The following is a 25,154-nucleotide window of genomic DNA, read 5'->3' as shown; positions in this document are numbered from 1 at the left end:
ATAAAGTAAAGCATTACAGCGTGATTGCATTGCATACAATAAAGCAACAACCATATGGCTCATGCCAGTTGCCGATAACTCAGTTACAAAACATGATCATCTCATACAATAAAATTTAGCATCATGTATTGACCATATCACATCACAATATGCCCTGCAAAAACAAGTTAGACGTCATCTACTGTGTTGTTGCAAGTTTTACGTGGCTGCTACGGGCTTAAGCAAGAACCGATCTTACCTACGCATCAAAACCATAACAATAGTTTGTCAACTTGGTGTTGTTTTAACCTTCGCAAGGACTGGGCGTAGCCACACTCGGTTCAACTAAAGTTGGAGAAACTGTCACCCGCAAGCCACCTATGTGCAAAGCACGTCGGGAGAACCGGTCTCGCGTAAGCGTACGCGTAATGTCGGTCCGGGCCGCTTCGTCCAACAATACCGCTGAACCAAAGTATGACATGCTGGTAAGCAGTATGACTTATATCGCCCACAACTCACTTGTGTTCTACTCGTGCATATAACATCAACATATAAAACCTAGGCTCGGATGCCACTGTTGGGGAACGTAGTAATTTCAAAAAAATTCCTACGCACAAGCAAGATCATGGTGATGCATAGCAACGAGAGGGGAGAGTGTTGTCTATGTACCCTCGTAGACCGAAGCGGAAGCGTTGACGCAACGTAGAGGAAGTAGTCGTACGTCTTTCCGGTTCAACCGATCCAAGCACCGTTACTCCGGCACCTCCGAGTTCTTGGCACACGTTCAGCTCGATGACGTTCCCCGGGCTCCGATCCAGCAAAGCTTCGGGGAAGAGTTCCGTCAGCACGACGGCATGGTGACGATCTTGATGTTCAACCGTTGCAGGGCTTTGCCTAAGCACCGCTACAATATGACCGAGGTGTAATATCGTGGAGGGGGGCACCACACACGGCTAAGGAACGATCACGAAGATCAACTTGTGTGTCCTAGGGTGCCCCTTGCCCCCGTATATAAAGGAGCCAAGGGAAGGGGGCAGCCGGCCAAGGAGGGCGCACCAAGGGGGAGTCCTACTCCCACCGGGAGTAGGACTCCCTTCTTTCCTAGTTGGATAAGGAGAAGGGGAAAGAGGAGGAAGAGGGAAAGGAAAGGGGGGGGGGGCGCCGCCCCCCTTCCCTTGTCCTATTCGGACTAGGAAGGGGAGGGGCGTGCGGCCACCTCTTGCCTCCTTTCCTCTTCTCCCTTAAGGCCCATGTAGGCCCAATAACCCTCCGGGGGGTTCCGGTAACCCCCCCGGTACTCCAGTAAAATCCCGATTTCACCCTGAACAATTCTGATATCCAAATATAGGCTTCCAATATATCGATCTTTATGTCTCGACCATTTCGAGACTCCTCGTCATGTCCATGATCACATCCGGGACTCCGAACAACCTTCGGTATATCAAAATACATAAACTCATAATGAAACTGTCATCGTAACGTTAAGCGTGCGGACCCTACGGTTCGAGAACAATGTAGACATGACCGAGACACGTCTCTGGTCAATAACCAATAGCGGAACCTGCATGCTCATGTTGGTTCCTACATATTCTACGAAGATCTTTATCGGTCAGACCGCATAACAACATACGTTGTTCCCTTTGTCATCGGTATGTTACTTGCCCGAGATTCGATCGTCGGTATCTCAATACCTAGTTCAATCTCGTTACCGGCAAGTCTCTTTACTCGTTCCGTAATACATCATTTCGCAACTAACTCATTAGTTGCAATGCTTGCAAGGCTTATGTGATGTGCATTACCGAGAGGGCCCAGAGATACCTCTCCGACAATCGGAGTGACAAATCCTAATCTCGAAATACGCCAACCCAACATGTACCTTTGGAGACACCTGTAGAGCACCTTTATAATCACCCATTTACGTTGTGACGTTTGGTAGCACACAAAGTGTTCCTCCGGTAAACGGGAGTTACATAATCTCATAGTCATAGGAACATGTATAAGTCATGAAGAAAGCAATAGCAACATACTAAACGATCGGGTGCTAAGCTAATGGAATGGGTCATGTCAACCACATCATTCTCCTAATGATGTGATCCCGTTAATCAAATAACAACTCTTTTGTTTATGGTTAGTAAACATAACCATCCTCGATTAACGAGCTAGTCAAGTAGAGGCATACTAGTGACACTCTGTTTGTCTATGTATTCACACATGTATTATGTTTCCGGTTAATACAATTCTAGCATGAATAATAAACATTTATCATGATATAAGGAAATAAATAATAACTTTATTATTGCCTCTAGGGCATATTTCCTTCACGATTTACTTCCTCCCCAGAATCGCGGGAGATCGCGCCGCAATCGCCGGAGAACGCGTCGTTTCTTTCTTAACGATCGCGGCAAACTTTCCTTCCGCTATTTCCCATCGCCCACGATTTAATCTTTGGTTTAAACACACTCAATTTTTTTTAAATGCGTTTCGAACATTTTTCAAACACAAGTTGGAATATATTTCTAATGATTAAAAAAATATTTTTTTAAGTGCACAGACTTTTTTTAACATTGTATGGAAATGTCATGAACATATGTTTTTTGAAGCACTTGAATGTTTTTTGAACGGTACGGAGCAAATTTCGTTGAAATACATGAATATTTTTTTTACATTGAATAAACATTTTCTAAATATGCCATGTACTTTTTTTGATACGGGTGATAATTTTTTGAATGGCACAAATATTTTATTGAATATTATCAACATTTTTAAAATTTACGCTAACAATTTTTGATACCGTGTTAACATTTTTCAAATTCGTGGTTTTTTTAGTTTTTTAAAAATAATTTAAGTTATGGAATATATGTACTTCAAGAGCGTTGATCGTGTAATAAAAAAACCTTTTTTCTAACTTTTGTTTCTAACGGAAGATCGCATATGTAGAAGGCTTTTTGTAGACACTCACGTGCACAAGAATCAAACTCTATGAGCTACTCGTGCTGCCAACTTCAACGCTCCACAAAAAAACAGGATACGGCTCCGCTCAGTGGCCAGCTTCATGCCGGAAGTGAGCCGGCGCAAGGTGGGCGAAACCTGGCCTTTGGCTCTGCCCATCTGTCCTGCCTGGTTTTGATCAGAACGAGCAGTGGGCACGCACGCACGCACGCTTAAGAATTTCAAGATGACATACCGGCTCAGTTTCTCAAAGTTGTTCATAGGGATAGGATATATGTGTGTACATTCATAAAAATAAGTGTATGCGTGTATGTATAAGCGCTTACGTCTATACTGATGTTAAAAAAAAGAACAGAGTGTTGTAACATGCGAATACTAATGTTCAAGAGAGACAGTTAAAAAAGAAACACAAGACCAACTCGATGGAGAACACAACTAACTAGAGACGCACGCACATACTGATGCTACTCCGTTTCGGCATCCGAGATTCGCACGATTTTTATCACTATTACGAGAAAAAAAATATGCGCATTTGGTTGATGTACAGGAGCTACCAACATGTTCAGTCTTAGGGCAACTCCAACGCACGACCTCCAACGGACGTCCGTTTCGTCCGTTTGAGGTGGCAAACAGACGCGCACATTCGTTTGCGGTTGTGCGGCCATTGTGCGTCCATCCAGCCAGGCGTACCCAAAGTGTCTGTGTGTTTGGACTTAAATTTTGGCCCCAAACTAACCCAAATAAACGTTGCAAATAATATAAAAACATTAAAACGTCCACACCTTCACAATAGGCAAGTTCAACACAGTTCTTAATTAAACTAAAACTTAAAAGATATAAAATAAATTAGATGGCCCGTCGCCGCTGAGGCCGCTGTTGTCTTCAAGAGCACTTCTGTCAGAATCAGACAAATGCAGAGAGACTAAAAGAAGAAAGCCGGAAGTTCTAAAGAATTCTTGGAAAACTAGCTGATGGTATTCTCTCAGTCTGTTTTATTCTTTTGGTGGGCAGCAGCAGCAGCAGCAACATGGCCAGCGATTCCACAAAAAACACTATTACCATCAGAGACATGCAGGAAAACTACAGAGAAAGTACCCAATGGAAAACCAAGTCACGATGACAACTCCATATAAATCACATTTGGGAGCTGATGAATTTGATATTTCGAACCCATGTTCATTCGTGAGACAAGAAAGAACAAGAACTATGCAGGAACAGCGATGCTACGCCTGTTGCCACTATTCATCCATTGCTGGATATGTTTTTTTTTTGTTCTTATACTTCTCAAGTGAATTTTATTTTTTCCACATGTTTGTAGAACATCACTTCTCCAGCATAATATATACTGCTCCAGAACTGAAACATACCTTGTCCAGGGTATTTGTTTCCAGAATTTCTAGAACATTTGAAAACACACCTTGTCCAGCGTACTCGGTTTCCACCCGGATTTATTTTTTCTCCAAACCACTATGAACTTTGTGTGCAAAAACAGCATCAAGCCCTATGTATATAACAACAAACAAACCCATCATGCTGCCGAAAAGGGTACAAGCCCCTTGATTTCACCGCATCCCAGAGGAACAAAGCTAAATAAACAACCTTATTATTTCCACCTACCAGACTGAGACTGAAACAGCACACCGCTAACTGTCGTAAACACAACATCAAACATCTTTCAGCACAATAAACAGATGGAGGGTTAAGCCTTTAACACTTCTACTACACTTCACATTGCTACAGAGACGAAAAGACCGCGCTCGCACGAGCTCAGTCCTTCTTGAGGAGATCCTCCGGCTCGCGGAGGGTGCCAAACAGCCAGTCCATCCACACGGTGTAGTGGCCGTAGTTGTGCCGGTACGTCGTGTGGTGGATGGTGTGGTAGCCGGCGCCCATCACCGGCCAGATCTTGCCATGGATGCAGTCGTGGATGTTGGCCGTCCACACCGCCTCTATGAATAACAGAGCAATGTGCGTCCTGAAGTGCATCGGGAGAAGGAACAGAGCAATCACGTGCGATATGGCTTGCAGTATCCCGTCCAATGGATGGAATGCTAGTCCTGGAAGGAACAAAAGGCGTAGATTAGAGCTGTCCCTAATGAAGAGGCAATTCAATTTCTACCCGTCAGAGGGGCAAAACATTAAATTAAAGAAGCCCAGTGTCTGCCGCATTCTGAATAATTATTCCAGAGTACAAATAAACCATTATACTCAAGTATACTGACATACAGATAGCGTCATAAGAACAATTATAAGCAAGGGATTAATATTTATTAGCAATGGATTAACATTTCACAAGAACAAGAAACAGGAACGCTAACGTAAGCTAAGCCCGTTATCTAGAACCCTTGTTCATCACTGTTACAGCGAAGTTATATACTCTAGCACATCTAGCACAGAAGAAAAGAGATGCATTTGCCATATTCAAGAATCAACAGCTCAATAAGAACTTACCAGCAAATGGTGATAGGGTATTCTCCTTGTTGTAAATGTGGTGGGTTGCATGTAGGTGCTTGTATAGTGGCTTTATGTCATGCAACTCTCTGTGCATCCAGTAAATTCCAAACTCCACAAAGATGAGATATAGAGACACATAGACAATGTACATAGGCCAACCAACTTCGCTGATATGAAAGAAACACCGTGTCCATCCACTCTCAATCATGTGCTCAGATACGGATGGAAGAGCACAGTAGAAAGGCATAGCCTTTGATGCAACAATTATTTGCTTCTTCATAGCTTCTACTGTAGGGACAGCATCTGCATCAAATAACATAATGTTTCAGCAAGGCGTTTTATAAATCCTTATCAAATACACCTATACACAAGGTTTTAAAATTACTCGAATAAATCCATAGGACGAACAGGAAAATCGAGCAGAAGTGAAGTGCGTGCGATAATTGTGGCACTTACTGGCCATTTGGAGTTAAAGAATGAAGACAAACCATATAAGCAAATTTATCTTACAAAGTACTTTCATAATATGTAATTTTTGCTACCATGTTAATTAAAATGCATTGGGGAATATGAAAGGTCAGAAATGATTTATATTAGTGAGCAGAACGAAAAAAATAGCACTGCTATCTATTTAGACCATCAGCCAGCAGTTAAGAGGGTAAGAGTCACAAAGTTAATATAAATGATCTGTACGCATCTTCTGTTTTGGTTGGGCCTGCAAACTGGTTTATTTCCATGAATCTGTTTGCGTCACACTTGCGTGATGACGTTTGTTATGAGTTTAATTATGTTATGAAATTGGGAGGGGGGGGGGGGGGGGGGGGGGCTCCTAATGTCGGGGGAAAAATCTGAAAAATTAAAAGCGATGACCACGTGACCGTTTGGTTCCAGCAGATGTCCTACAACCAAACCCATGGCAGCACTGCAAAATGTTGACATGACGTTTAAGATAAAGTTCCACTTCCAGACTATAAAACACTAAATCACATCTAATGCAAAATACTCCCTCTGTAAAGTAATATAAGATCTTTTAGATCACTAAAGTAGTGATCTAAATCTAAAAGATCTTATATTACAGAGGGAGTATATTACAGTGATGATGAACAAACAAATTGGACTAACAGCTTTGCTTGCACAGAACAGTATCATGTAGCAAACTGGAATTCAATTTCCAAAGAAGCAGGAATTCCAGCTGAAAAGGTTCTATTACAGTTGTCTCGAACCTAAGAAAAACAAAAAGCATCTTGGTCCCATAGGACAATCAAGTCAACAATCGCTAGACACAAGTGTACACCAGATAAGATAGGCTGCCATATCCTTTTTGTTAGTGTTTTCTGAAGAGACACCCTGCCTTTCTTTAGCTGTGAATTCAATTATGAGTTTTTGTTCGAGAAGATAGGGTGCCATATCCTTCTTATTACTGTTTTCTGAAAGAGACACTCTGCCTTTTTTAGTTGTGAATTCAATTATGAGTTTTTGTTCGAGTGGTCCAGAACGTGGGTGCACCCAGAACATCATGCAATTATCTCCATAAAGATACAGGAGTTAGATAAATATCTACCACACAGGTCCCCCATCTATTCATAGTACTGGAAGACGAGCTGTCTAGTATGAGCATATGCACGATTGCAAGGTCCTGGACGTTTCAGAAAATGCCCAGGAGAAAGCATAACAAGAAGTAGTATCTGTAGTTCTGTAAAATAGAAATAAAATATATTTTCAGATCATATCAATGCCTTCTTTTTGGAGTTGGAGGAGCATTTAAGCATAAGCAAACACGGAAATTGACAGGTTGACAGAGACGACCATTTGTTACAATGTGATCAAGTCATGACGAGTATGAGGATATGCCTGATTGCAGACGGGTCATGACAAGTATGGGGGACATTTCAGAAAATTGCCCAGGACAGAGCATAAATCAGCAAGTTGTAGCTGTACTACTGTACTATTTAAGCAATGTTGCCAGATTGACAGAGACCTCCATTTGTTGCCATGTGATTGAGCTAAGAAGCCGGCAAAAGTAATCAATTAAAACATGATGCAATCTGGCAAGGCATTAGAAAAACGCCCCGAAAACGTTAGCAGTCCAAGCATACATCAGCCACTTAAAAATGTTAGTGGTCTACATCTCTGTCATCTAACTTGGTTCGCGATCTGACCGAGAACACAGAATTTAAATGTGGCACCAATCAAAAGGCAGACCTTTTGAACAGCTTGGTTAATTATGCATCCATGCTACTGATTACTGAATGCTACGCACCTCAACCAAGCAGTGATAAAACAGGAGGTTTGTTCCAACTAGGTAGCAAATAGCAGTTCGATCAAGCAACAAGCTGCTTATTGTTGCTTGAAAAAGCAGCAGGAATGGACTTCAGCGATCTGTTTCGACAGAGAAATATCTGTTCAGCCGATCTTCGTGACCATCGACGAGCCAGCAGACAAATCCAAGATGTGACCCCAAACCCACCTCATCCAACAACCAGACTGGGAGGTAGGAGCTGAGCCCAGGCCGAGCACCTGGCGGATAAATCACCACGAAGCCCCCCGAATCGTGAGCAGTGAACTCCAAACGGACCACTGATAATTGGGGATCGAAAAGCGGCGGCATTCCTTTCCCTCACCAACCAATCAAACCTCTCGCCGTCATTTTCTTGGCTCACGGGACCAGTGAAAGAGGCCGAAGCCCAAATCCCTTTCACGGAACACGCTTAGCCCCAGTAAATCATCCTCCTCGGAGGATTAGAAGAGCCAATCAACAGGGGGAGGGGGAGAGGGATTGATACTGCTGGTACTGGGATTCTAGGACGGCATGGGGGGAGGGGAGGGGTTAAGGAAAGGCGGGACCTTTGGGGATGTAGGCGTTGCGCTTCCAGTAGTAGATGACGAAGCACCAGAGGAAGCCGGTGGCGAAGTAGAGGAGGTAGCCGCCGATGCAGTTGCGCAGCCAGGAGCGGAGCGGGTGCGGCAGCGCCCGCCACCAGCCGCCGCCGCCCGGCACGACGGCGCTGAGGAAGATCTCGTTGTACCAGCCCGTCTCCTCCCGGAACAGGCCCCAGTAGTCCTGCTCCGCCGCCGCCGCCGCCATTGCCGGCAGCCGTGGGAGTGTCTGGTGGGTGGAAAACGTGGGGGGAGGGATGCTCGGTGGCTGCGGGGTGGGGTTTTAAAAGGCAGGGTGGAGGGCGGTGCGATCTGGACACCAACACCGCGGCCGCATGTGCCCAGGTGGGGCGGGGGTCTCGTCTCGTCCCCGTCCCCGTCCTTTGTGTTGCCCGAAGGAGGGCGTGACAGAAATGCCGGCGACTCAGGGGCGCTGGATCCATGCCGTGGGAATCATCGGCTGCCAAAAATTGTTCGGTGGCCACTCGGTTTTAACCTTGACGGCTAGCTAAATTTTGATGAATTCATATCGGCACGACGCCGTTCTCGTCTTGTATACACACCCATGTGACATGATAACCGTCGATTTTCTTTCGGAGCACGCATATGGTTCTAATAAAGCATTAATTAAATATAAGATACCGTAGAAGGATTGTTCTGCGGTTCTCGATTCGAAAGAAAAAGAAATACATAAAAATTATGTGATAGAAAAAATATATTTTACCAACTCTATCTCGACAATCACCCCCTTAGGCCTTCCTATCCTTTTGTAAATTTCATTTCCAATTCGTTGTGTTTCTATATACTCCTCATTGCTTGGATTAAATTTCGAGACAATTGCTCAAATCCCCTTCCGCTATTCTTAGGTCCGCCTTCCCCTTATTGCTCAAAAATCAAATTATTTGTGTTTATAGAAACACAAACTGACAAGTGAATACGTCGATTCTCTTATGGCAGGCGCCACCTCACTTCCCCGCTCTTCTCTTTATTGAGGACAATACCGTGATTGGAGGTGTTGTTGTTCTTCTACAGCTTCTCCTCTATTACTACACATCCAACGCTTCACAATAAATAAATCGTGGTGGCGCCTCTCATTTCTTTTCTGTTTTAGTTTTATTTTGTCATATTGAGGTCTCCACATCCCTACGAGTAGTGATGAAAACGAAATGGACTTTCGTCCACTCCGGAATACATGGAAACATAACGAAATGGAAATGAAAATAAACGCGTAAACTTACAAAAGAACCGGATTTTTCTTCTTTTTATGGAAATGGAAGCCAAAAATGAAACATCTTTTTCCGGTGCAAACATCGTTTGCCGATGAATTAGAGCGAGCTTACCTTACCTTGCTCGAATCCAGGCCCTCATTCTTCGAACCGCCATTTCGAAAGCAAAAATCGGCAGTTTTGTGCAGTTTTGACCATAATTAAGATGGCTTTATGCAAAGTTCTCACCCGCTGGGCTGCCTGCGCTTGTGCGGTGTCACTTCACGTGCAATGTGGTTGCCAAACAATTTTTTGTTTTTGTTTGATTAGATTAGGCTGGACAAGCCTGAGACACCGTGGGGAACACATATAGTATCTCTCTGTCCGTCGCCAGCGTGCATTCCAGTTGGCCGTGGGCCCGCGGGCTGCGTCTACCGGCAAAACTTGGTGCCGCCGTAGGTATTGCGAGCAAACATTCACGCCTGTATTGCCCCAGTCCCATGGCTGTGCCTCAGGAAACACGGTGCACATGATACGCCGTGCGCCGTGCGCGAGACGAGGCGGCGCCGCCCCTCGGCGGAACTCCCGGCTGGCCCGCGGTCGCCGGCCGGTCCCCGGCTAAAAGCATCTCTAGCACATCCTATAAAAAGTCGTAACCCGTAAAATAACCGTCGAAATACGGGTTGGCGTGGAAAATTATGTCCGAACAAACCCCGCAAACGTGTCCGATCCGTAGAAGTTTTTTTTTGGGGGGAGGGGGGGGGGGCGGCAAAAGTGTGCCCTCAACCTTTGGATTCACGGGGCGGGAGGCCGACCCGAGCTCGCCCACTATCCGCAGTGAGATTTGGCGTGAGGAAAATTTCTGCGTGGCTGTTCCCGCTCCCCCCCCTCCTCGGCCGCCATTGCCCGCCACTTCGCGCTCCGGTCCATCTTCCCTGCCATTCTTCGCCGTCATGGAAGTCTCCCGGCCGTCCCCCGTCACTGTGGAGGTCGCGCACGCGCAATCCCCTCCGGCGGATCTCGTCGCCGGCCATGTCGCCCCCGCCGTCGCCCAAGGCCCCAACGCGCCTGCCCGCAAGCGGCAGCGCAATGTTGTCGTGCAGGACGGCAATCCGGCTGGCCCCGCCGGAAAGGCACGCGCGTCGGGTACCGCCGCCGCTGCGTGATCTACCCGGCAACTGGCGGAGAAGGGGAGCAAGGTTTCGGGCGTGAAGCGAAGGAAGGTTCTTACGAAAAGGTCGGCGCCTTCGTCCACTCCCTCCGCCCCGACGAGATGTTCCCCGACAATGTCGTTCAATGGCGCTGCTTCCACCACAAGCGAGGTGTTCGATGAAATGGCCGGAAGGTATGCATCGTCGATCTTTTGTTCTTGCTTCGCTTTTCGGCGTTGTGGTTGTTCTTGACTTGATGTCCCTCAATGTAGCGGTGGTTCAAACAATGCCACTGCCGAGTTCGTGAACTTGTTGGACACCAACGCCGTCGATATCGATAGTTTCGATTACAATGAAAGGAGGGTGGCGTGGATGATCTGTTGGAGAACGTTGCAGAAAACAAAAATTTTCCTACGGTTTCACCAAGATCCATCTAGGAGTTCATCTAGCAACGAGTGATTAGATGCATCTACGTAACTTGTAGATCGCGAGCGGAAGCGTTCAAAGAACGGGGATGATGTAGTCGAACACGACGTGATCCAAATCACCGATGACCAAGCGCCGAACGGACGGCACCTCCGCGTTCAACACACGTACGGAACGGATGACGTCTCCTCCTTTCTTGATCCAGCAAGGGGGAAGGAGAGGTTGATGAAGATCCAGCAGCACGACGGCGTGGTGGTGGATGCAGGGCGTCACAGTAGCAGGGCTTCGCCTATACTACGAAAGAGAGACGTAACGGGGAGAGAGGGAGGCGCCAAGGCTGAGGTCTGAAGTCCTCCCTCTCCTCAACTATATATAGGAGGGCCAAGGGGGGGGTGCGCAGCCTAGGAGATCCAATCTCCTAGGTGCGGCGGCCAGGGGAGGTTTCCCTCCCCCCCAAGGCACTTAGGGGTGCCTTCCACTAGTGGGACTCCTCCCATATGGAAACCCTAGGCGCATGGGCCTATAGGGGCTCGTGCCTTGGCCCATGTAGGCCAAGGCGCACCCCCTACAGCCCATGTGCCCCCCCAGGACAGGTGGCCCCACCCGGTGGGCCCCCGGGACCCCTCCGGTGGTCCCGGTACAATACCGATAACCCCGAAACTTGTCCCGATGGCCGAAACAGCATTTCCTATATATAATTCTTTACCTCCGGACCATTCCGGAACTCCTCGTGACGTCCGGGATCTCATCCGGGACTCCGAACAACATTCGGGTTACTGCATATACATATCTTCACAACCCTAGCGTCACCGAACCTTAAGTGTGTAGACCCTACGGGTTCGGGAGACATGCAGACATGACCGAGACGACTCTCCGGTCAATAACCAACAGAGGGATCTGGATACCCATGATGGCTCCCACATGCTCCACGATGATCTCATCGGATGAACCACGATGTCGAGGATTAATCAACCCCGTATACAATTCCCTTTGTCAATCGGTATGTTACTTGCCCGAGATTCGATCGTCGGTATCCCAATACCTTGTTCAGTCTCGTTACCGGCAAGTCACTTTACTCGTACCGTAATGCATGATCCCGTGATCAACCACTTGGTCACCTTGAGCTCATAATGATGATGCATTACCGAGTGGGCCCAGTGATACCTCTCCGTTATATGGAGTGACAAATCCCAGTCTCGATCCGTGTCAACCCAACAGACACTTTCGGAGATACCTGTAGTGCACCTTTATAGTCACCCAGTTACGTTGTGACGTTTGATACACCCAAAGCACTCTTACGGTATCCAGGAGTTACACGATCTCATGGTCAAAGGAAAAGATACTTGACATTGGAAAAGCTCTAGCAAACGAACTACACGATCTTTGTGCTATGCTTAGGATTGGGCCTTGTCCATCACATCATTCTCCTAATGATGTGATCCCGTTATCAATGACATCCAATGTCCATAGCCAGGAAACCATGACTATCTGTTGATCAACGAGCTAGTCAACTAGAGGCTTACTAGGGACATATTATGGTCTATGTATTCACACGTGTATTACGATTTCCGGATAATACAGTTATAGCATGAATAAAGACAATTATCATGATCAAAGAAATATAATAATAATAATACTTTTATTATTGCCTCTAGGGCATATTTCCAACAGTCTCCCACTTGCACTAGAGTCAATAATCTAGTTACATTGTGATGAATCGAACACCCATGGAATTCTGGTGTTGATCATGTTTTGCCCTAGGGAGAGGTTTAGTCAACGGATCTGCTATATTCAGGTCCGTATGTACTTTACAAATCTCTATGTCTCCATCTTGAACATTTTCACGAATGGAGTTGAAGCGACGCTTGATGTGCCTTGTCTTCTTGTGAAACCTGGACTCCTTGGCAAGTGCAATAGCTCCAGTGTTGTCACAAAAGAGTTTGATTGGCCCCGACGCATTGGGTATGACTCTAGGTCGGTGATGAACTCCTTCACCCATATTGCTTCATGTGCTGCCTCCGAGGCTGCCATGTACTCCGCTTCACATGTAGATCCCGCCACGACGCTCTGTTTGCAGCTGCACCAACTCACTGCTCCACCATTCAACATATACACGTATCCGGTTTGTGACTTAGAGTCATCCAGATCTGTGTCGAAGCTAGCGTCGACGTAACCCTTTACGACGAGCTCTTCGTCACCTCCATAAACGAGAAACATTTCCTTAGTCCTTTTCAGGTACTTCAGGATATTCTTGACCGCTGTCTAGTGTTCCTTGCCGGGATTACTTTGGTACCTTCCTACCAAACTTACGGCAAGGTTTACATCAGGTCTGGTACACAGCATGGCATACATAATAGAACCTATGGCTGAGGCATAGGGGATGACACTCATCTCTTCTATATCTTCTGCCATGGTCGGGCATTGAGCCGAGCTCAATTTCATACCTTGCAAAACAGGCAAGAACCCTTTCTTGGACTGGTCCATTTTGAACTTCTTCAAAATCTTATCAAGGTACGTGCTTTGTGAAAGACCTATGAGGCGTCTCGATCTATCCCTATAGATCTTGATGCCTAATATATAAGCAGCTTCTCCAAGGTCCTTCATTGAAAAACTCTTATTCAAGTAGGCCTTGATGTTGTCCAAGAGTTCTATATCATTTCCCATCAAAAGTATGTCATCTACATATAATATGAGAAATGCTACAGAGCTCCCACTCACTTTCTTGTAAACGCAGGCTTCTCCATAAGTCTGCGTAAACCCAAACGCTTTGATCATCTCATCAAAGCGAATGTTCCAACTCCGAGATGCTTGCACCAGCCCATAAATCGAGCGTTGGAGCTTGCACACCTTTTTAGCATTCTTAGGATCGACAAAACCTTCCGGCTGCATCATATACAATTCTTCCTTAAGGAAACCATTAAGGAATGCCGTTTTGACGTCCATTTGCCATATTTCATAATCGTAGAATGTGGCAATTGCTAACATGATTCGGACAGACTTTAGCTTCGCTACCGGTGAGAAAGTCTCATCGTAGTCAACCCCTTGAACTTGTCGATAACCCTTAGCGACAAGCCTAGCTTTATAGATGGTCACATTACCATCCGCGTCTGTCTTCTTCTTAAAGATCCATTTATTTTCTATGGCTCGCCGTTCAATGCGCAAGTCAGTCAAAGTCCATACTTAGTTTTCATACATGGATCCTATCTCGGATTTCATGGCTTCCAGCCATTTGTTGGAATCCGGGCCCGCCATCGCTTCTTCATAGTTCGAAGGTTCACCGTTGTCTAACAACATGATTTCCAAGACAGGGTTGCCGTACCACTCTGGTGCGGAACATGTCCTTGTGGACCTTCGAATCTCAGTAGGAGCTTGATCAGAAGTATCTTGATCATCATCAATAACTTCCTCTCTAGTCGGTGCAGGCACCTCAGGAACATTTTCTTGAGTTGCGCCATTTGCCGGTTCAAGAGGTAATACCTCATCAAGTTCTACTTTCCTCCCACTTACTTCTTTCGAGAGAAACTCTTTCTCTAGAAAGGATCCATTCCTGGCAACAAAGATCTTGCCTTCGGATCTGAGGTAGAAGGTATACCCAACAGTTTCTTTAGGGTATCCTATGAAGACGCATTTTTCCGACTTGGGTTCGAGCTTTTCAGGTTGAAGTTTCTTGACATAAGCATCGCATCCCCAAACTTTTAGAAACGACAGCTTAGGTTTCTTCCCAAACCATAATTCATACGGTGTCGTCTCAACGAATTTCGACGGAGCCCTATTTAAAGTGAATGCGGCAGTCTCTAAAGCATAGCCCCAAAAAGATAGCGGTAAATCGGTAAGAGACATCATAGATCGCACTATATCTAATAGAGTGCGATTACGACATTCGGACACACCGTTACGCTGAGGTGTTCCAGGCGGCGTGAGTTGTGAAACTATTCCACATTTTCTTAAGTGTGTGCCAAATTCGTGACTCAAGTATTCTCCTCCACGATCTGATCGTAGAAACTTGATTTTCCTGTCACGTTGATTTTCAACCTCACTCTGAAATTCCTTGAACTTTTCAAAGGTTTCATACTTGTGTTTCATTAAGTAGACATACCCATATCTACTCAAGTCATCAGTGAGGGTGAGAACATAACGATAGCCACCGCGAGCCTCAACACTCATTGGACCGCACACATCAGTATGTATGATTTCCAATAAGTTGGTTGCTCGTCCCATTGTTCCTGAGAACGGAGTCTTGGTCATTTTTCCCATGAGGCATGGTTCGCACGTGTCAAATGATTCATAATCAAGAGACTCTAAAAGTCCATCTGCATGGAGCTTCTTCATGCGTTTGACACCTATGTGACCAAGGCGGCAGTGCCACAAGTATGTGGGACTATCATTATCAAACTTACATCTTTTGGTACTCACACTATGAACATGTGTAGTAATACGCTCGAGATTCATTAAGAATAAACCATTGACTATCGGAGCATGACCATAAAACATATCTCTCATATAAATAGAACAACCATTATTCTCGGATTTAAATGAGTAGCCATCTCGTATTAAACGAGATCCTGATACAATGTTCATGCTCAAACATGGCACTAAATAACAATTATTGAGGTTTATAACTAATCCCGTAGGTAAATGTAGAGGTAGCGTGCCAACGGCGATCACATCGACCTTGGAACCATTCCCGACGCGCATCGTCACCTCGTCCCTCTCCAGTTTCCGTTTATTCCGCAGCTCCTGCGGTGAGTTACAAATATGAGTAACGGCACCGGTATCAAATACCCAGGAGTTACTACGAGTACTGGTAAGGTACACATCAATTACATGTATATCAAATATACCTTTGGTGTTGCCGGCCTTCTTGTCCGCTAAGTATTTGGGGCAGTTCCGCTTCCAGTGACCCTTCCCTTTGCAATAAAGCACTCTGTCTCAGGCTTGGGTCCATTCTTTGACTTCTTCCCGACAGCTTGCTTGCCGGGCGCAGCAACTTCCTTGCCGTCCTTCTTGAAGTTCTTTTTACCCTTGCCCTTCTTGAACTTAGTGGTTTTATTCATCATCAACACTTGATGTTCCTTCTTGACTTCTACCTCTGCCGATTTCAGCATAGCAAATACTTCAGGAATGGTCTTTACCATCCCCTGCATATTGAAGTTCATCACAAAGCTCTTGTAGCTTGGTGGAAGCGACTGGAGGATTCTGTCAATGACCGCGTCATCCGGGAGATTAACTCCCAGCTGAGTCAAGCGGTTATGTAACCCAGACATAGTGAGTATGTGCTCACTGACAGAACTATTTTCCTCCATCTTACAGCTGAAGAACTTATCGGAGACTTCATATCTCTCGATCCGGGCATGATCTTGAAAAACCATTTTTAGCTCTTCGAACATCTCATATGCTCCATGTCTCTCAAAACGATTTTGGAGCCCCGGCTCTAAGCTGTAAAGCATGCCGCACTGAACGAGGGAGTAGTCATCAGTACGTGTCTGCCAAGCGTTCATAACGTCTTAGTTCTGTGGGACGGGTGGATCACCTAGCGGTGCTTGTAGGACATAATCTTTCTTGGCAGCTATGAGGATGATCCTCAGGTTCCGGACCCAGTCCGTATAGTTGCTGCCATCGTCTTTCAGCTTGGTTTTCTCTAGGAACGCGTTGAAATTGAATACAACGTTGGCCATTTGATCTACAGGACATATTGTAAAGATTTTAGACTAAGTTCATGATAATTAAGTTCATCTAATCAAATTATTAATGAACTCCCACTCAGATTAGACATCCCTCTAGTCATCTAAGTGTTACACGATCCAAGTCGACTAAGCCGTGTCCGATTAACACGTGAGACGGACTAGTCATCGTCGGTGAACATCTTCATGTTGATCGTATCTTCCATACGACTCGTGTTCGACCTTTCGGTCTCTGTGTTCCGAGGCCATGTCTGTACATGCTAGGCTCGTCAAGTTAACCCTAAGTGTTTTTGCATGTGTAAAACTGCCTTACACCTGTTGTATGTGAACGTAAGGATCTATCACACCCGATTAACACGTGATGCTTCGAAACGACGAACTGTAGCAACGGTGCACAGTTAGGGGAGAACACTTCTTGAAATTGTTGTAAGGGATCATCTTATTTACTACCGTCGTTTTAAGTAAACAAGATGCAAAACATGATAAACATCACATGCAATCAAATAATAATAGTGACATGATATGGCCAATATCACATAGCTCCTTTGATCTCCATCTTGGGGCTCCATGATCATCCTGTCACCGTCATACTCATCGACATGTAAGTTGTGATTCCTTGTACAATAGCATGAACATCTCATACATCACATATAGATCATTCATCATTCATCACAACTTTGGCCATATCATATCACAAAGCACTTGCTGCAAAAACAAGTTAGACGTCCTCTAATTGTTGTTGCAGGTTTTACGTGGTTGAAGTAGGGTTCTAACAAGAACGTTTTCTTACCTACGTGAAAGCCACAACGTGATTTGTCAACTTCTATTTACCCTTCATAAGGACCCTGTTCATCGAATCTGCTCCAACTAAAGTAGGAGAGACAGACACCCGCCAGCCACCTTATGCAACTTGTGCATGTTTGTCGGTGGAACCGGTCTCACGTAAGCATACGTGTAAGGTTGGTCCGGGCCGCTTCATCCCACAATTCCGTTGAAGCAAGATAAGACTAGTAGCGGCAAGAAAGTTGACAACATCAACGCCCACAACAAATTGTGTTCTACTCGTGCAAGAGAACTACGCATAGACCTAGCTCTGAAACCACTGTTGGAGAACGTTGCAGAAAACAAAAATTTTCCTACGGTTTCACCAAGATCCATCTAGGAGTTCATCTAGCAACGAGTGATTAGATGCATCTACGTACCTTGTAGATCGCGAGCAGAAGCGTTCAAAGAACGGGGATGATGTAGCCGAACACGATGTGATCCAAATCACCGATGACCAAGCGCCGAACGGACGGCACCTCCGCGTTCAACATACGTACGGAACGGATGACGTCTCCTCCTTTCTTGATCCAGCAAGGGGGAAGGAGAGGTTGATGAAGATCCAGCAGCACGACGGCGTGGTGGTGGATGCAGGGCGTCACAGTAGCAGGGCTTCGCCTATACTACGAAAGAGAGATGTAACGGGGAGAGAGGGAGGCGCCAAGGCTGAGGTCTGAAGTCCTCCCTCTCCTCAACTATATATAGGAGGGCCAAGGGGGGGGGGTGCGCAGCCTAGGAGATCCAATCTCCTAGGTGCGGCGGCCAGGGGAGGTTTCCCTCCCCCCCCCAAGGCACTTAGGGGTGCCTTCCACTAGTGGGACTCCTCCCATATGGAAACCCTAGGCGCATGGGCCTATAGGGGCTGGTTCCCTTGGCCCATGTAGGCCAAGGCGCAGCCCCTACAGCCCATGTGGCCCCCCCGGGACAGGTGGCCCCATCCGGTGGGCCCCCGGGACCCCTCCGGTGGTCCCGGTACAATACTGATAACCCCGAAACTTGTCCCGATGGCCGAAACAGCATTTCCTATATATAATTCTTTACCTCCGGACCATTCCGGAACTCCTCGTGACGTCCGGGATCTCATCCGGGACTCCGAACAACATTCGGGTTACTGCATATACATATCTTCACAACCCTAGCGTCACCGAACCTTAAGTGTGTAGACCCTACGGGTTCGGGAGACATGCAGACATGACCGAGACGACTCTCCGGTCAATAACCAACAGAGGGATCTGGATACCCATGATGGCTCCCACATGCTCCACGATGATCTCATCGGATGAACCACGATGTCGAGGATTAATCAACCCCGTATACAATTCCCTTTGTCAATCGGTATGTTACTTGCCCGAGATTCGATCGTCGGTATCCCAATACCTTGTTCAGTCTCGTTACCGGCAAGTCACTTTACTCGTACCGTAATGCATGATCCCGTGATCAACCACTTGGTCACCTTGAGCTCATAATGATGATGCATTACCGAGTGGGCCCAGTGATACCTCTCCATTATATGGAGTGACAAATCCCAGTCTCGATCCGTGTCAACCCAACAAACACTTTCGGAGATACCTGTAGTGCACCTTTATAGTCACCCAGTTACGTTGTGACGTTTGATACACCCAAAGCACTCTTACGGTATCCGGGAGTTACACGATCTCATGGTCAAAGGAAAAGATACTTGACATTGGAAAAGCTCTAGCAAACGAACTACACGATCTTTGTGCTATGATTAGGATTGGGCCTTGTCCATCACATCATTCTCCTAATGATGTGATCCCGTTATCAATGACATCCAATGTCCATAGCCAGGAAACCATGACTATCTGTTGATCAACGAGCTAGTCAACTAGAGGCTTACTAGGGACATATTATGGTCTATGTATTCACACGTGTATTACGATTTCCGGATAATACAGTTATAGCATGAATAAAGACAATTATCATGATCAAAGAAATATAATAATAATACTTTTATTATTGCCTCTAGGGCATATTTCCAACATGATCACGGTGGTGAAGATGAAGTGGAGGAGGTAGATGAGGGGGCGTATGAGGAAGCACAAGCAAAAAAAGCATGAGATCGAAGAACTACACGATCTTGGAAGATCAAATCTTGATCAAGGCTTGGAGTGTGGTGTCTCTTGATGCTTGCACGGGCACATCTCAAACCTCCAAGAGATATTGGCAAAGAATCGAGGATCAATACTTCCACATGATGGCTAAGCATCCCAATAGGACACCACGGACCTTTCGGTCACTCCAAGGGCGTTGGGACGTGATCAAGCCGATTTGCAGCCGTTGGGCAGCTTGCTTGGAACAAGTATGCAATGCATCTCCAAGTGGAACCATGGAATCTGACTATGTGAGTTCGTTTTCACGTCCCAAGTTGTGCACATCATTTTGTATCATATGAAGTGATTGCATCATTTAACTTTGTTTAAATTGTGTAGGAGAGAATTGCCCAGCAAAGATACAAAGACATGGAAGCTTTCGAAGGCAAAAAATTTAAGCTAGAGCATTGTTGGGATATGCTCAAAGAGTGCGAGAAGTGGAAGTTGATTGACAAGGAATCCCCATCGAAGAGAGGTTCACTTACGAACATGGATGAAGATGATGATGGCCCAAGTAACTTAAACAAGCCCGATGATGACAAGAAGACAAAGGAGAAGATCAAGAGGGAACACGAAGCATCGAGCTTGTGGGGCAAGATAGATGTCATGGTGCAACCAAATGAGTTGATGTTATCAAAGACATTGAAGACAAAGAAAGAGTTGGCCGAGAAGGCGCGGGAGAAGCAAGAGAAGTGGCAATTTCTCAAGGACGAGGGGGTGCGCAAGACGGCCATTGAGGAGAGAAGAGCACGTGCCGCTGAGAACAAAGCCTTGTCCAAGCTTTTGCCGAAGAGAATAGGATCATGACATTGAACCGCAATGACATGGACGACATCACCAAAGAATGGCATGATATGGCAAGGAGGGACATCTTGAAGAGGAGGATGCTTGTGTAGGTCGGTGCGTGTTACAGTGTCGATGATGTTTTCTCATCGGGATTTGAAACCAATATCGCCAATGCATTCAGTGCGCCCGCCGGTGATTTCGGTGCTGGAATTGGGACAAGTGCCGGCGATAACCTCGATGGAGGTGGTGCGGAGTAAAGAGCGACCAAGATGATCAAGGACGTGGTCCTCTCTTTTGCAAGTCCTTTTGCATTTGTCCTACAAAACTATGCTTTTATTTGCGCTCGAACTATGTTGTATCGTTTGAATTTGAACTCATTTGTCGGAATCGCTGTTAAATTCGCTTATTGGGGGTTTTCGGTTTGCGTGTCGACGCGGCGGTGCCCGAGCAAAGCCGGGGTAGCCGACCCGTAAAAAGCATCTTCTGCGAATATCCTTTTGTACGGGTCCATTTCCGGGGTTTGACTCTATGGCCACCCGCGCCGGCCCGCAAAGCCATTTTTACGCGAACTGTAAACACGTTTTGTGGGTCAGCGTTATACGGGGTCTGCTAGAGATGCTCTAAGGCCAACTCCAGCGCACGACCCCAAATGAACGTCCGTCTAGCCCGGATTCTGTCCGTTTGGGGCGGGCAATGGGGTCTTGTCCGGGTCTTTTCTGGGATGCGATGGCCGTGCGCCCAACGCGCGGACGCATCCTTTGGCCGCATTCTGTCCGCCTCCTTTTGAAATGCAAGTATTCGAATAAAACCACACCCATAGTTCATGCTAGCGGCCCTAGTTCATGCAGGCAACACAGCTAGCCTACACGACCTCGCCGGCAACATAGCCAACCTCCAAAATGAATAGTTTTGTCGCCGGCAACACAACCAGCCTCCAAAATGAATAGGTTTGTCGCCAGCACACATCCAGTGCCCGACACCCATGCCAGCCTCCAAAAAGATCGGCCACGGCTGAACAGACCACCTAGTTCAGGCCGTCGGCATCAAACATCTCGTTCTGCCGGGCCTCGAACCACCTCCTCGTCTTCTCGCTCATCTTGCTCAAGTCCATGTTCATGATCGCTAGCGCCACCTCCTTTTCTTTGGTTACGGCATTGGCAGCCTCGATGTTGAGTTGCCTCTGCCTGGCCGCGGCATTGGCGGCCTCGATGTCGAGCTGCCTCTGCCGGGACACCTCCTCCATGTCGATCTTCCTTTTCTTGGCCGCCTCCTCCATCTCAAGCTTCTTTGTTTGAAGCTCCAGGTATTGCTTCATTTACTCATCCTTGCATTGTCGCTTTTTCTCGTTCCTCACATCCTTTTGAGACATCATGCCCTGCAAAGTCTCATGCAAGGCAAAGGATGGCGCATCACGCTTGTCGTCCATCTCGGAGTTGGTCTTGACCCTCGGCCTCTTCAACGCCTCACCATCTCCGCCTCCGGCCAACGGGGCCATTTTCTTGCCTATTTTTTTAACTTCACGGTATTGATCTTTGAACTTAGGGAAATTGTTGATGAGCGTCCAACAATGCGTAAAAGTGAATGACTTGTTATTGTGTCGGGCCTTGAATGCTTCCAAAGATTGAAATGCCTACACGATCAACAAACTATTGGACATGCAAACATATAGAAGGCCGAAGTCATGGCCGTAGCAACGAAATATAAGAGACCATACCATGTCCCCAATCCCAAGACCACTCACGGGACGTGCTTCAACACTCTCAAGTGCGGCACAATACTTGTTGCATTCTTGTTGGATGAACAACCACCTCTTTTGAATCGAGGTGATGCCACGGTCGCTCGTAAATTGGTAGGGCGGAAACAACTTTCTTTCATGGAATGTTTTGTAAACTCTTGTCTAAAAAACAAGTTCCTTTTGTTGTGCACCGGTCCTTGGATCTTGGCCAACCTCCATCCAACTTTGACAAATCAACTTGTCCTCCTCTTGTGAGTATGATCACGTACGAATGCTCTTCTTCCTTTTTTGCGCTTCCGCTTTTTTGGCGAGCTCGTCGATGAACAATGGCTCGCCCCCAATATCGATGCCTTCCTCTTCTTCATCACCTTCACCTTCGCAATAGATGTCATCATCTTCATGTCATGACTCACCATGGTTGTGGGCCTCAATGTCTTCATCGGCAACGTACTGGCCGCGGCCATCCTGACTCTGGGTCTCCTCGGGATCGTAGGCATCGCCACGCCCACCCATCTGGAAGGCCTCGCCATGGCCCTTGTAGATGACATTATCCATGAACTGGTTGTAGAAGGGGTCGTCGACCGTTGGTGTTGGTGTTGGCATTTCGCCGAACAGGACGCGGGGCGACAACATGGTAGCCATAGACGATGACTGTGCTTGCTTTCTTTGCATCTCGATGGACGGGCGACCGCCGCCGCTGGACCCCAGTGTGACGTTGATGTCAATGATGCCCGAGGGGCGCGGGGTGGACGGCGCGATCACGCCAACGTCCGGCGACCCCGAGAAACGGGTCTGGCCTTCGTACCTTGGCGGAGAAAAACCGGGCGACAAAGGCGTGGTCCGCGACGTCGACGAGGGGCACTGCGGAGGCTGGGCGACCGACGAGCCTGTGCTCGCCGAGCCGACGGACGCTGCCGAGAAACTCATCGGACGGCAAGTCCCAAGCATGAGGAGGGTGTGCTTTGTTGACGATGTCCTCCTTCTCGTCGACGTCGGCCTTGCGCCGCGGGGCCTCCAACGCAGTGCGCTCGACGGCGAACTTGGCCGCGGCGTTCTTTCCCTTGGCCGCCGCCCTTCGGTTCCTCCTCTTGGCCGATTCCATGTCCAGCTTTGCGAACCCCGCCGCCGTGAGTTCCGACTGCAGCTTCTTCGGACCCTTGGCCGCCGCCTTCTTCTTCACCTTTCCGGACGGATCGACGTCCTGACCGCCGGAATTCGGCGGCGCTTCGACCATGGTAGGAGGGTGGTGGGGCGCCGGACCGGTGCTTTGTGTCACTGAAGGGCGCGTCAAAAAAAGACAAACGCGTGCATCCTGCCTGTCCGAGCACTGTCCGTTTCACTCAAAAGCGGCTCAAACGCGTACCTATCTGTCTCTGTCGCCGGCGGCTGTGGACCGGCGGACGCCAGATTCTTCGGCTTGTGCTAGTACCCATACGTGCATGCACAGTGGTACAGGAGTTTTACTCCTTTTGCCGCGGAAAAGCTGAAGACCATCTGGTAAATAAACCTGTGTCCATACCTACTTGCACAGTGGTACAGTGAGCTGGGACGGCTTGGGAGGGCACGTCGATGGACGTACGACCATCGCAGGGATTGGTTCGGGTTGCTGCCACGTCCAGATCACGCCTACTCCGTCTCTTTCTTATCCATCCGTATCATCGACTAAGCCCTGTTTGTATACTCTAACTTAGTTAGAGGTTAAAATTAGATTCTAATCTTAAACTAACTCTAGACTAGCTCTAACCAAAGAACTGATGATGCTCGTCTCCACACGGCACGTAGCAGCGTTGGCCTCGATCGGGCGTGCGCTCGCGCGCTCCATCGCCAACTCCTTTGACCAACTACGTACAGTAGTACAGTACATCTCTGTAGGTTCCACGTTCGCTTTGCAAGTACAGTGTATAATGTCTGATTTTTTTATTTGGGAAACATTCAAATATAATTTCTACTCCTAACGAAACAGTTGGTAGCCTGGTATTTCAATTTTATTTTCGTCCGGTTTTATTTCCTCCACCATCCTCTCATGAGTTTTCTCCTTTTATTTAAAAACTAAATCTCATTATAGAGAGATCTTGTTTCGTGCTTACTTTGGCAGGTGTTGATTCATTTTAATCATGTAAATAGTAGGTAATTGATGATTTGGAAATCGCACCATATATGTGAGATCACCTTCCTAAAATATAGACATAATATTTTTCTCTGTAACCTTTCAAAACAAAATGCAATATTTCTTAACAGAAAATCATTAACCCCGCGCATTATGCCATTTACTATTATCATTATCTCTACTGTTAATTGACAATCACAAGTTTCCTAATATAATAAAAATAATATATCTTTTTCTTATGGGCGTACACATCCGCGTGCCCCTGCGAAGGGGCGTCGTGCGCAACACCATGGAGGACGCCGTAGCCGGGCATGATGCCAGGGCGATACTCAAGAATGTCAGGGCGTGCATCACGACATCGAGGACGACCATGGTGGAAGGCAGGTCGCCAGACCATTCAAATGTTAAGAAATCTCTACTATGTAAAAGAAATGTAAGGTTCCCTCTCCCTTCTTACGTTCCCCTCGCTTCGTCCAACCTCTCGTACGACCCCCTCTCCCCTCCATCGGTTTTCTTTTCTCCCTGCACCGGTTTTCTCCCTACCGGTTTTATCCTTGGTTTTCACTCCCTTCTTCTAATTTTGGTATAAACAAATAATTCATGTATGGTAACCAAACGCAATCAATTCATGCATGGTAATAAAAAAAATCTGATTTGATAAGACAATAACTCGATGACGGTGATCAATCCTTCCTTCTTTCAATCAATTCCTTCCTTCTATCTCCTTCCTTCTTTCAATCAGTTCCTTTCTTCTATCACCGTGGTTTACCTGGCGCCAACGTACTTCTGCGCCACTCATGCACAGTCATGACTCATGAGTATCAACATTTGATGTCCTTCTAGCAAAACGAATATCAAAAGACTCAAAAAA

The 25,154-nt window shown here is 46.8% G+C and overlaps 1 protein-coding gene across 1 annotated transcript; it reads right to left on the bottom strand.

Annotated features, from left to right (window-relative positions):
* Positions 1-4,462: 4,462 nt before the first annotated feature.
* On the bottom strand, positions 4,463-8,586 carry LOC125542410 (delta(7)-sterol-C5(6)-desaturase). Its single transcript, XM_048705448.2, has 3 exons — positions 8,227-8,586; positions 5,380-5,685; positions 4,463-4,985 (listed from the first exon to the last, which is right to left on the bottom strand). The coding sequence occupies exons 1-3, from the start codon at positions 8,465-8,467 to the stop codon at positions 4,696-4,698; spliced, it is 837 nt and encodes a 278-aa protein (XP_048561405.1). The 5' UTR covers positions 8,468-8,586; the 3' UTR covers positions 4,463-4,695.
* Positions 8,587-25,154: the final 16,568 nt, after the last annotated feature.

Source organism: Triticum urartu, chromosome 3A, assembly GCF_056163025.1.
Source record: "Triticum urartu cultivar PI428250 chromosome 3A, HENAU_Tu73, whole genome shotgun sequence".
NCBI lineage: Eukaryota > Viridiplantae > Streptophyta > Magnoliopsida > Poales > Poaceae > Triticum > Triticum urartu.
Note: the sequence above shows the minus strand (reverse complement) of the source record. Positions and strands in the feature narration are given on the sequence as shown.